The following is an 11,747-nucleotide window of genomic DNA, read 5'->3' on the forward strand; positions in this document are numbered from 1 at the left end:
AACAGAGTATTCTTTCTCTTTTGCTGTTTTAGTAAAGAAAAAAAAACTTGACGTCACCAGAGAAAGATTTAATACTGGTAAATATTTTTTAACTACATCTGGCTGATTAGGGTACTTCAGTAATATTCTGTTTGGATGCTGGGTTCAAGCTTGAACCCGCTCAGTTGCAATGCAATTTAACGCTCAACTACAAATCGATGGCTTTTTGATGGTGACCGGCGCCGAATGATGGTCAACTATAAGTAGACGTTTTCTCGACGTTGTTGTTGTCGTCACCTGGTCGACTACAAATAGATCAAATATCAATGACAAAAAAACAACGGTAAATCAACATTATTTCAACGTCCCTATAGTAAGACCGTCGGTTTACCACAGTATTTCAATGTTGTTACAACAGTGGCATTTCAACCCTGATCATAACGACGGATCGGATGAAAAATCAACATCAATTCAATGTCGTCTTGCTATCTGGGAGTACAATTGGTCAATGTTTCCATGTACACACACACACACACATTCCACTGTGCTTTTGTTTGAATGATATCTCAACAAGCAATTATGGACAAAAACCACGGCCTCTAAAAGCCGGCTATTTTTATCAAGAAAAGCCTTCCTACTTAGATGACAATGCAGTGCACTGGATACTTAATGGCACTGGAGGACCTAGTCTTTATCCACCATTCTGAGTCATATTCAACTCATTTCTGAGGGAAAAAAAATCCATCCTCCAACTCCTGAAGCCAGCCAGGGAGGACATGTGTGGTTACAGTTTTCTCAAAATTTGAATACAAAGTTTAACACATCTGCTCCATTTTAGCATCTCTCCACGGACGCATGCGTCATCACTCTTTCAGTATCTGCTTCTATTGACGCTGCAATTCCCCATCACTTCATTTAACAGAAGCAGCATCGCAGACGAGACTCACTCATTTCCATTTATCGAAATCCCATTTCTATTCCATCTGCTAACTAGTCACCTGTGAAACTAGTTTTTAACCACGGTTTGAAAGTGCGCCGGCTCCGGCTGTCTACCCCATCGCCTTTATTAGTGTTTATTCCGGGCCATAAAAACCGCTGGAGGGGGACACACCGCTAGCGCAGGTCGTTACATTGTAAAACACCATGGCAGGGTGGCACACAACACTGCACGCTGAGAAGCTAAGGGTGTCAGGGAGGAATTAAAGAATAAATTTCCCCTTCCAATTAAAAGGCGCATTTGTGCAACGTGAGCGGAGGAAGGGAACATCATCAATGAGGGGAAGAAAACATACTGTTACAACTCAGGAGGCACAATTACTGAGGCTGGTGGTACGCAATTAAATAGTGCTATTTAGACAGCACTACTCCCCACTAATAAACACAACGTATAGAGGAGACTACACAGATTTTGGATGTACCTCCAAAATCCCCACATCTGTGGAGGGAAACAGATGACTGAAATGTAAACACAACGAGCGGCAAAACGACTACATCAAAAGGAAAAGGAAGCGATCCCGTTAAACATTTGCATAAATAGGAAATTCTAAGAAATACAATTCACTATCTTGTGACCCAAAGATGGAATTGGCCCTCCCACGAAATAACAAAAGCAAGACTCTTGGAAAAAAAAAAGAGAGAACATCACAGGTTTTATTGAAGAAGGCGATGCAGTTTCTAAGAGTACGATCCAAATGAAATGTATGTAGGGCAAGCACCACACTACTCCCACACTGTATTAAAGCATGTTTGAGTCATCGGGCCTGTCTCTGCAACCCCTCAAATCATACTGTGTGGAGGGCGAGTGGAGCTCACTGGCATTGTTAAAAATGTACAGTATAAAGGCTTGAAGCTAGCAACAAGTCACAGAAGAAATGTGAGTCGCAGTCAATCTGCAGATGAGTCCTTTTTATTATGTGTCAACCCTTTCTGGCATTTCAGAACAGCTAAACATTGGATACTAGAATAAGTTCCTACCCCTTCCCTCATCTCTCCCAACCCTCACCCGGCTCTACGTTATGTTGTTTTCTATAACTACGCCTGATCTTTGTACTGGTGGTGCAACACGAGCACGTCGTCCTGGGAGATCCTGGTCCAGCCCTCGCTGTGGACGTGGTACAGGTTGACCTGCCCTCCACTGTAGGCGTCGCGGTACGTGGCCTGGTAGATGGCGCGACGGCCAAGCTCGCAGGCCTCCTCCACCGTTAGGTCGTGTCTCACGCCGCTGTCCATCACACCGTAGGCATACATGGAGCCTGACCCCACCGCAAACAAGTCGCCGCACACCCGGTTCCCCTCTGAGTCGACGTAGTACAATCCTGAAAAGCAAAAAAAAAGGAACAGAAAGGACAACGGGTGGGTCAATAGGACAGGAAGGCAAAGAGGACAGAGAAACCGTGTAAAGGGAGTTGTATTTCTCTAGATGTTGCGCTTTGACAGGAAAACTGAGATGGTGTACATCTAACACCGCAGTGCTCCCACAAACAAACACACACACACACGCGATCTTGGAAACGCTCACGCACGGCATGTCCTCCAGAGAGAGAGAGAGAGAATATGAACAGCTGCAACCTCTCTAAGTGAAGTAAGGCTGGCAGATATGAACAGCTGCACCCTCTTCAAGTAAAACGAAGCCGGCCGCAGAACCTGCTGACAAGGCGGGGGCCACATCGCCGTCCGCCCAGGGGCCCTGCTCTGGATCTTATTGATCCCCGCAAACAGGCCAAAAATTAACTATCGACCCACAACCTGAGCTTCGCAGGTAACAGCATCTCGCACCTCGCCAGGGAGGGCAAAGAACAACATCGCGCTCACATCCTGTAGACGTCAAACAAGTACAGCGCACTTCTTCCACACAAACACACACATTTCTTTAACCTTTACACACTTGAGCATCACATGGAGGCACAAGCTCTGCCTCCACCCCAAACATGTAATCTTATGTGCACCGCAGACTCACAATGCTCTGATGGACCTGTGAGGGACAGTTTGCTCCACACCACGCTTCGTGGACACATGCGAGACATTTTGTTCCGCGCTATGACACATTCGCTAGGCCTCATCCCGGAGTGACGTGGAACGGATGACTAGCACCAGCCTGTGAGCTCGCCCACAGTCAGCCTGCAGATGGTAAAAAGACAGCCTGCGAAAAGGCATGTTTTTTCATACTGCTTTCACAAATTCAAACCTGTGAAAATGATGCACAGACAAACGCAGGAACACATGCATGGAAAATTACCTAATATCCACCGCTATCTCTAATCTCCCACATTAAAAAACACTTCAAAATGCCCTCACACTGCACACCCTCGCTTGCAGAGATTCGCAGCTAAACTAGTGACAGTCTATTAGGGATAGAGAGCCACTTGCTTTTTGGGGGGAGCTTACCATTGCTTTCAACTGGCAAATTGCAGCTTCCTCAGCCTGTCGTTAGCTTGCCATGATAATCATCCAGTGCCTGCCTATGCACGGGGGTAATTTGCCATTCCAAGACCTGCCTGTTCCTCTTGAAAACTGTGAGGGACTCGTTAAAAACATAATGGGCAGGCAGAGAGAGTTGTAAAGGCAGCCTCTTGTGTTGAGTAGCACAGTTGACGGAGGTGGATGAGGACTCTTTAGGAGGTCCAAGTATAGCAGCAGAGCGGCACCCAAAAGACACTTCCCACATCCATTAAAAAAAAAAACCCAAAAAAACCCCTCACACCTGGGATCTTTGTAGCGCCCAATGCAATCACTTATCACTTAACAGTCTGAAACACATGCAGCCGATGAGGAGTGCTCAGAAAACCAAGGGCGAGGGGAAGGGGGGTGGGGGGGTGGAAGAGGGAGGTTAAAATTTGCAAGGCACACATCAGAGCGGAAGTGTCGTTTGGATGGTGGAGCTCTGCAGCCAGGAGAGGCTCCTTCTACTCCATCAATCAGCTGACAGGTGCTCGAAGAGCCTTTTTTCTTTTCTTTTTTTTTTTAAAAACAGCAGCCAGTGCAGCTGGATGGAATGACAGTATTACAGTGTAAGTAAGGATGCATGGGTGGGTAGCCTCAAATAGGTCAGTGTCTGTCATCTGTCCTTCCCCCCCTAGAATTCATGACTGGCTCAGGAGTAAAAAGACAGCAGCAGTTGTACAGAGGAGAAAAAGCGATTACATCATTCCCTTGGGACCTGCTCGAAACCGACAGCCACATGGGTCTTCTTTGATGAGGACTCGTATCAAACATTGCTCGGCTTTGTCGCCATGACGCTACATTTCAGTGGATCACATATCAGCTCATTACGAAGCCTTGATGTCTTTAGAGAGAGCACTGGGGGGGTGCCACGCAAGGTACAATCACTTTTTCCTCTGTCAAAGCCAAAGCCGCTATCCAGCTATCAAGCATTAACCGTGCCCTGATTATGTGAGTGTCATAACATGCAATGTTATTACATTGAGCCATATTTGTCAAGCTCCTCAATGTCGCTTTTATTCAATTTAGTCTGCATGGAGCTTAAGACACTTCATCAGGGGAATAAGTGCCTGACATGATTGTAGCTGGTTAATGAGCTTCCCACCTAATCGTGATTGATTTAATTTACATGACATTTACCTCTCCGTTCAATCACTGGCATTGTGGGAACCATGGCAAAGCCCGCATACATATTGAACTTATACAGGGATCATTATTTCCCCAATTGATTGCCCGGGATTTAACACGTGTCATTTGCGTTTGTTGGCATACCAGCGGGCTGTCATTGTTCACAGAGACCTCTTGGCTTTCCATACAAAGCCACCATCGATCTCAGCACGTGTATGGCCATTATGCATACGACCCAGTTGTCCAGGGCTGAGACCCAATGTCCATCATCCCACCGTGCTCTCACTGGCCTGCAGTCCCAGCCTCATCGATTTCCCATTACTGTGTCACCGTGGCGGCCTCTTTAAGCACACCTTCTGTGATGTACAGCCTCACACTGTGTGGTATTCAAAAGCCACAGCTTAAGGTACTAAAACAGACAGAGCAAAAGAAAGGCTGCAGTGACACCTAGTGGCTAACCCGGAGTAATGCATATGTTTGTTTTTTTCTTAAATGATAAATTATCCGCACAGCCCAGCTGTAGTATATTTCATTTAAATAATAAACAGCTAACCACTCATGTCCAAACTCATGCTTAAAAAATAATGAAGAATGAATGAATAATGAAGCCGCTTTGAAATTTGCCTGGGACTAAGGATCTTTGACAACACTGAGAAACAAAACCGATGCATGATTAAGCTGCCAAAATAATCTTTCACATAAAAACAGACCCATTAGCATATGTCAAGAGAGAAAAGCTGATGTGTGTTGAGTAGATTTAAGTGCATTACTTAAAAGCTGAATCACAAACGGCAACAAAGAGATTAAACATTTATATCCCATACAAGAATATTAGGGACTTTTTTTTGAGTAAGACAAAATCAGCATACATTCACCAGTTCACAATCCCCTCTTTTATATTTTTAAAGTTTAGCTGCTAACCACCTGGACTCTCCTGTTTTGACAGGAGGCTAATTTGGCTACACATTCAGCTCCATCTCCAGAAAGCCTCTTTCCCTGCATTCATACACACTTCAACTTGTGCCCCTTGCTCTGCTTCAGAGATCTACTCCAAGCTGGAAGGCCACTCTTAGGAGAACCAGCAGCAGGCAGACAAGTGTTGGACTCAGTCACTAAGTCCACATTTGGTTTCCAGGCCAGCTGTACTTTGCTGGATGTCGTTCTGCTGCTCTTTCTCCAAATTTACCATTTTCAAGAACAATTTTCACAGACTGCATAGTTTTTCATGAGGTCAACTTGATTCCAGATTGCCAGTTTTATCTCCCCATTAGGGGAGATAATGGAGCTCAGGAAGTAGAACAGGTCATCTACTACTTGGAAGGTTGGTAATTCAATCCCTGACTGCTCCAGTCTCCATGCCAAAGCATCTGTGGGCAAGACACTGAATCCTAAGCTGCTTCTGATATATTCATTGTAGACAGAATGTGGGTGAATGTTAGCTAAAATATGTTTATTACTGTACCATTATAGGTTTTCTGTATTACTGTAAGGTCTTTACCTTACACTAGAAAGTGCCTCAAGGAAAATGTTGTTTTGATTTGACACTATACAAATTGTCCTACAATCAGTTCAAGGAAGCACTGCATATCTTGATACTGGTACAGTTTAAAGTAGTACAAATTCTATCTAGATCAGTTTATAACCAGACAAAATGACATGTCCATGTCAGATATAACTGTTGATGTTACCTGGTCCTCTCTTGTCCCAGCCACAGACCATGGTTCCCATACTAAGTCCCATGCCTTTGTACTGGTACACCATGTTAGCAAGCAACTTGGAGGCGGCTGCCACTGAGATGCGCTCCTTGTTGCGAAGCTCGTAGATGCGACACTGGCGGGCCAGCAGGCGCTCCCAGAAGCTACAGTCTGCAGCTCCTCCAGCCATAGTACCCAGTAGGTAGGGGTTGATCTCAATCACCTTCTTGACCGTCTGTGACGCGATGTAGGAGCCCGCTGTGGCTCGAGAGTCCACTGCAACGATAACTCCATGCTGGAACTGAGAGGGGAAACAGCAGTCAAAAAATGGGTCGGGTAGCCCACATTTCCACAAGTTCCTCACAAAACCATATGTTTAAAGTACTAGATATATAGACTGATATCAGTACATTGATTAAGAAAAGACACAAAGATGGCATTTACCGATGTCAGTGATCGATCGATCTGTTGGGTTAAACAGTTAAAATCAACTGGAACTGGCTCGCAGCCAAATTGTCATTTTAAACATTAGCAGTGGCCCAGAACTTTGCAATCAGTGCCCCTCTCTCTTAAACAGCTACACTACTTACCAGTGCATAATACATTTTAATGCCCTCCCCTACATCCACTTCTTTTAACAGAATAGAGTCACTTGCTCTAAATTTAAGTAAGAGATCGCTTGCAGCAGTTCTGCCTAAATGAGGCCAAAAAAAAAAAAAAAAGAGCTGCTGCTCTACAGCTGTCAGAGAGGTGCAGTATACGGTTCGGCTCTAGCAGAAAGCTGCTGGATAAGAGGAAAGACTTTTGCTCTTCCTTCCAAAATCCTCTATCAGCGAACTGACAGTCACAGAAGCAAGTATAGTAGACAACAGATTTGGCCAGTCAGAGGGAGATGTCTGTGGGGGATGTTTTCATTAAGGGATTAAGGGATAAGGATGGCGTTATTTTTATCTTTTACTTGTATCAACAAATCCCCTGAAGAGACAAAAGCCATCAGCAGGGTTCTGTATTTACACTGCTCCACAGCGTTTGACAAACTGAGGGAGAAGACTACAATGGCTGTTTTCAATTGTGATGACAAATCAACAGCAAGGCTCTTTCATGCTGTTTTAAATGTTTTCAATCGGGGGTTTCCACGGCACACAGGCAGAATGTATTTATGCATCGCCAATTGTACATGCCAGTTTATAAGCCTGTCAATGGAATCTTGGTGGTTTTTTAGGGAAGGATTGTTAATTACAAATAAATGTATCCTCAGAGACACTGCTTAAATCTTTACAGCACAAAAAAACAACAGCAAGCCTTAAACTTTCTAGAAATCAAGATTTATTTTCCCCCCTTTTAGATTTTCTACTTTGATGTACAACATCAAAAAGAACATTTCCACTTTCTAGAGATTTCTTGGCTTCTTTTCGTGAGCATGCAAGTTTGTTTTTATTGTGCGCATCACAGTCATGACTAATCGAATACACGTCTTCTTCCATCAAAACTTCATGTGTGTTTTAACAATAACATTTAGAAAAGCAGGTATGGAGAACTCACAGTTGAAAAGAAGACTCACAGAAAGTGTGACTTTAATTCATTCAACACATTATACATGTATATATCTGAATACAATTAACAGGAATCTTATTAAAGGGCCTTTGTGCTTTTCTCCTTCCTACTGCAACGTCACTGAACATAGTAATGACATAATAATGAAAGATCATCACATTTTAACCCCTAACATGATGTGATGTAAAGATATGGACTTGCAAATTTCATTCATGTATGCATTTAATTAATATTGACAGAAATGTGTTGCAAATTGTCTTAACAAAAAGGTAGCAATGATGTAATATTCTTTTGATAGTAAATTGTTTTTGATTAATACATAGTTTGCCAGTATCAATTACAATTTTTTTTTTTTTTTTTAAGACAGGTCAACTACATTTTTATTTTACTATATTTCTCGATATGTGTACGTTCCTCGGAGCAAAATATATAAAACGATACTCGAGATAAGTGAGAAATGGTCTCTCCGTGTACTTTCCCCAACACCTGGGGCTGCTTCTGTTGTTTACAACACGCTACACAGTGTCTAAAAGTTGGGGTTCAAGTTGAAGAGGTGGTAGGCGATTAGTTTGTGAGGAACGCACTATTTTCATCCATTTTGCCTTTTCAGTATATAACTGAACATATTTCAAGTATATAAAAGGCACGAGTTTATTTTAAAACCCTTAAAAATGTATACTATCAGCCAAAATATCCTGTGTCGGTTAGGCTCTCCTATGGATGAAATACATTCACATACTCAGCACAAATCACTTTGGAAATAACACACGTTTAGGTAGCTCTTTTAAGTTGTAACCATCAAAAAGTGTGTACTTGCTGCACTTTTTACGGAAGAACACGTCAGATTACTATATAAATTCACGTGACTATGTTATTAAAACACCCACATTTTTGCTTTTAAATTGACTGAGAAACGTCAACGTAAGCCTACGTAATTCACGATTTGTCTTAATACTATACATAGTAAACATATTAGAGAGATTACTTGTTTACGTTTACTTAAGTGCACATCACCTATCTCGTGTACCATGCACATCTGTCATGAGAAAGCGATTTGTAGCCACGCTAGCATGCTAACATCAGAGACAATTTATACCGGAAACCCTAGCGTATGATATGTAAAGTCAAAATTTATCAAACGTCTAGTTTAGACAGGTATACAACTGCTACTGGGGTTTCTTATACCATATAGCTACAATAACTGGACCGTTAACTTACTTTGAATGCTAAGGTGGTGGTTCCATGCAGAAACTCTATTTTCCTTTCGACGCCATCATCGTCTCCGACACACAGCGGGTTTTTAACGGAAAAACTGAGGCTGTCCTCGGGCGTGCCTTCTAACCCCAGACCTCTTGGTCCGGGTCCGCCACCAAAAGCAAAGGACTGGCTACTATCAAACGAAAAATCCGCAGAATCACCGCTCAACACACTAGCAAGGGCCATCTTTGAAAATGTATGATGAACAAGCAACATCCGCCGCGGTAGTTTTTTTTATTCTGTCACGGTAACAAAATCAAACAGCGCCCCCTGTGTCTGTGGCGGTGTATTGGTTAAAAAAAAGTGTGAGGTAAAGGAAATACCTTTTATTCCACAGCTATTATTATTATCATTATTATTATTATTATCCATCCATCCATTCACTTCCGCTTATCCTTTTCAGGGTCGCGGGGGGCGCTGGAGCCTATCCCAGCTGTCATAGGGCAAGAGGCGGGGTACACCCTGGACAGGCCGCCAGTCTGTCGCAGGGCTAACACACAGAGACAGACAACCATTTGCGCTCACATTCACTCCCACATTCACACCTATGGGCAATTTAGATTAATCAATTAACCTATCCCCACAAACTGCATGTCTTTGGACAGTGGGAGGAAGCCGGAGTGCCTGGAGGGAACCCACGCAAACACAGGGAGAACATGCAAACTCCACACAGAAAGACCCCGGAAGACCCCAGAAAGATGGTGGAATCGAACTCAGGACCTTCTTGCTGTACGGCAACAGCGCTAACCTCAAGCCACTGTGCTTGCCCATTAGTAGCTTAGGAGGTAGAGCAGGTCACCCACTGATCAGAAGGTTGGTGGTTTGTTCCCAGGCTCCTCCAGTCTGCATGTCAAGAATCCTTGGGCAAGATACTAACCCCAAGTTACTCTCCGATCCATCCATCAGAGTGTAAATGTGTGTGATTATTATTAAATTTACTTTTCAATGATAAATATAACATCATAATTTCCTCCCACACATAAATGCTTTTGATTATTGAGTATTATTTGAGTTTGTCATTCTTTTTCTTTCCCTTCTTTTCTTTATCTCTGTAATATTCTTCTTTCAAGTCCTCTCTCTTTCTCTGGCTCCATCCTTGTGCTGTGATGTGGAAAAGATCCACATTGTTCCCCGAGTAGGCATCCCTGTGAGTGGCCCTGAACACTGCTTCTCTTGCCAATGAGATGGCTTCTCCTTTACTCAGGCTCCACCTCAGCTCTCTGTCCAAGACTCCATAAGCATAAGGTGAGCCTGAGCCCACAGAGAAGACATCTCCCTGCAGTCGGGCTCCGTCACTGCACACATATATAAGCTTTGGACCGCTGTTTGGAGAAGTTGTTGCAGTAATGTTTTGGTTACTAAAAACAGCCAAGGAGCTATCATCAGTCATCCAGGGTGAGTCTTCCAAACTTGTTGCACAGTCAACGGCACCCTCTTGCTTATCCCAACCACACAGTGTAAGAGCAACACACATTTCAGTACCTTTAAAAGGATGGAGCATAGATGAAAGGAGCTTAGCTGTGGCACGTATTGAAAGGCGATGTCCATGCCGTAACTGGTACAGTCTGATCTCTCTAATCAGAATTCTCTCCCACAGCATGCAATCTGCACCACTACCAGAAGATGTGACCACTAGATGAGAGTGAATAGGGGTGATCTTATGAACAGCCGGACAGGCAACAAGCCCCCCGGCACTGGCACGTGTGTCTGCTGCTGCTATTACCCCACCTTGGAAGATGAAACCCAGGGTTGTTGTTCCATGAGCCAAACGGAAAGGCTTCTGGACTGTCATTGAATTTTTGGGTGGGCAGAAGGATGACAACGGTCTGTTGATGAAAGAGGAGGAATGTGGAAGAGGTGGTATAAAAAAATGCAGTGGAACTCCACAGTTGTTTTCAGATGTTTCCAGTCTTGAGTATCTTAGGTTGTAACAGTCACTCGTAGGAAATGGAATTGCTGCGTCCCCCAGAGATGAAAAAGAAAACCATTTATGTTGCACCGGCCTTTCTTTGAAGCTGCAAACATCTTCCAAAGCCATGATGGTGTAGACACAGATACTTGATCACAAAATCAGAACATCTTTTCTGTTGAAAAGTAAACAAAAGTTGTTCTCAAACACAGTCTATCCACTGAAAAGCTGATCAAACACAATCTTAAGTGTCAAAGAAACAGATCTGGTTTGTAGAGGGCGGATGCTGCTACTCTTTCTCATCTGCTTCTGAGTTCTTGCGCTTTTATAGCTCATGCAGGTGTGACAGCTGGTAGAAAAACACACACATATACACACGCCGTGTTCCATATCCAAAACCATTTATGGTTTATGTAAGTGATATTTTAGCCTACATGCTGTGAACCTGATATCCGCAGAAGCCACTTTCTGCAAGTCCTACAAGTGGAGTTCAGTAAGGACAAGCAAAGCAAGCGGTGCTGCCTAGTTGAATCTATAAATAGAAATCAATCAAAACGTACCAAAGTGAAAGTGATCTTTTGCCTTTCATCTCAAACAGCATTCTGTCATAAAACTTTGTTGCTTGTTTTCATCCATCTTTTACAACACTGTCATCGGTAGGCTGCAACTGGCTATTGTACTTTCCACAAAGCACGCCTGCCTGGATCCCAATGGAAACTGTAGGTGTTTCCGTTTCACATATGTCAGTGTCAGAGACCTGCACCGTTTTCTCGTTGTGTTCGCATGTG

General features: G+C 43.5%; 2 protein-coding genes across 2 annotated transcripts; both read right to left on the reverse strand.

Moving 5' to 3' along the window:
* Positions 1-1,609: 1,609 nt before the first annotated feature.
* Positions 1,610-9,279, reverse strand: psmb5 (proteasome 20S subunit beta 5). Its single transcript, XM_080907183.1, has 3 exons — positions 9,012-9,279; positions 6,234-6,540; positions 1,610-2,294 (listed from the first exon to the last, which is right to left on the reverse strand). The coding sequence occupies exons 1-3, from the start codon at positions 9,264-9,266 to the stop codon at positions 2,011-2,013; spliced, it is 846 nt and encodes a 281-aa protein (XP_080763309.1). The 5' UTR covers positions 9,267-9,279; the 3' UTR covers positions 1,610-2,010.
* Positions 9,280-10,053: 774 nt separating this feature from the next.
* psmb11a (proteasome 20S subunit beta 11a) lies at positions 10,054-10,842 on the reverse strand (the record flags this gene model as incomplete). Its single annotated transcript, XM_080907826.1, has 1 exon — positions 10,054-10,842. The coding sequence occupies one exon, from the start codon at positions 10,840-10,842 to the stop codon at positions 10,054-10,056; it is 789 nt and encodes a 262-aa protein (XP_080763952.1).
* Between the last annotated feature and the right edge of the window lie 905 nt (positions 10,843-11,747).

This window comes from Rhamphochromis sp. 'chilingali' (genome assembly GCF_963969265.1).
Source record: "Rhamphochromis sp. 'chilingali' genome assembly, chromosome: 16".
Lineage (NCBI taxonomy): Eukaryota > Metazoa > Chordata > Actinopteri > Cichliformes > Cichlidae > Rhamphochromis > Rhamphochromis sp. 'chilingali'.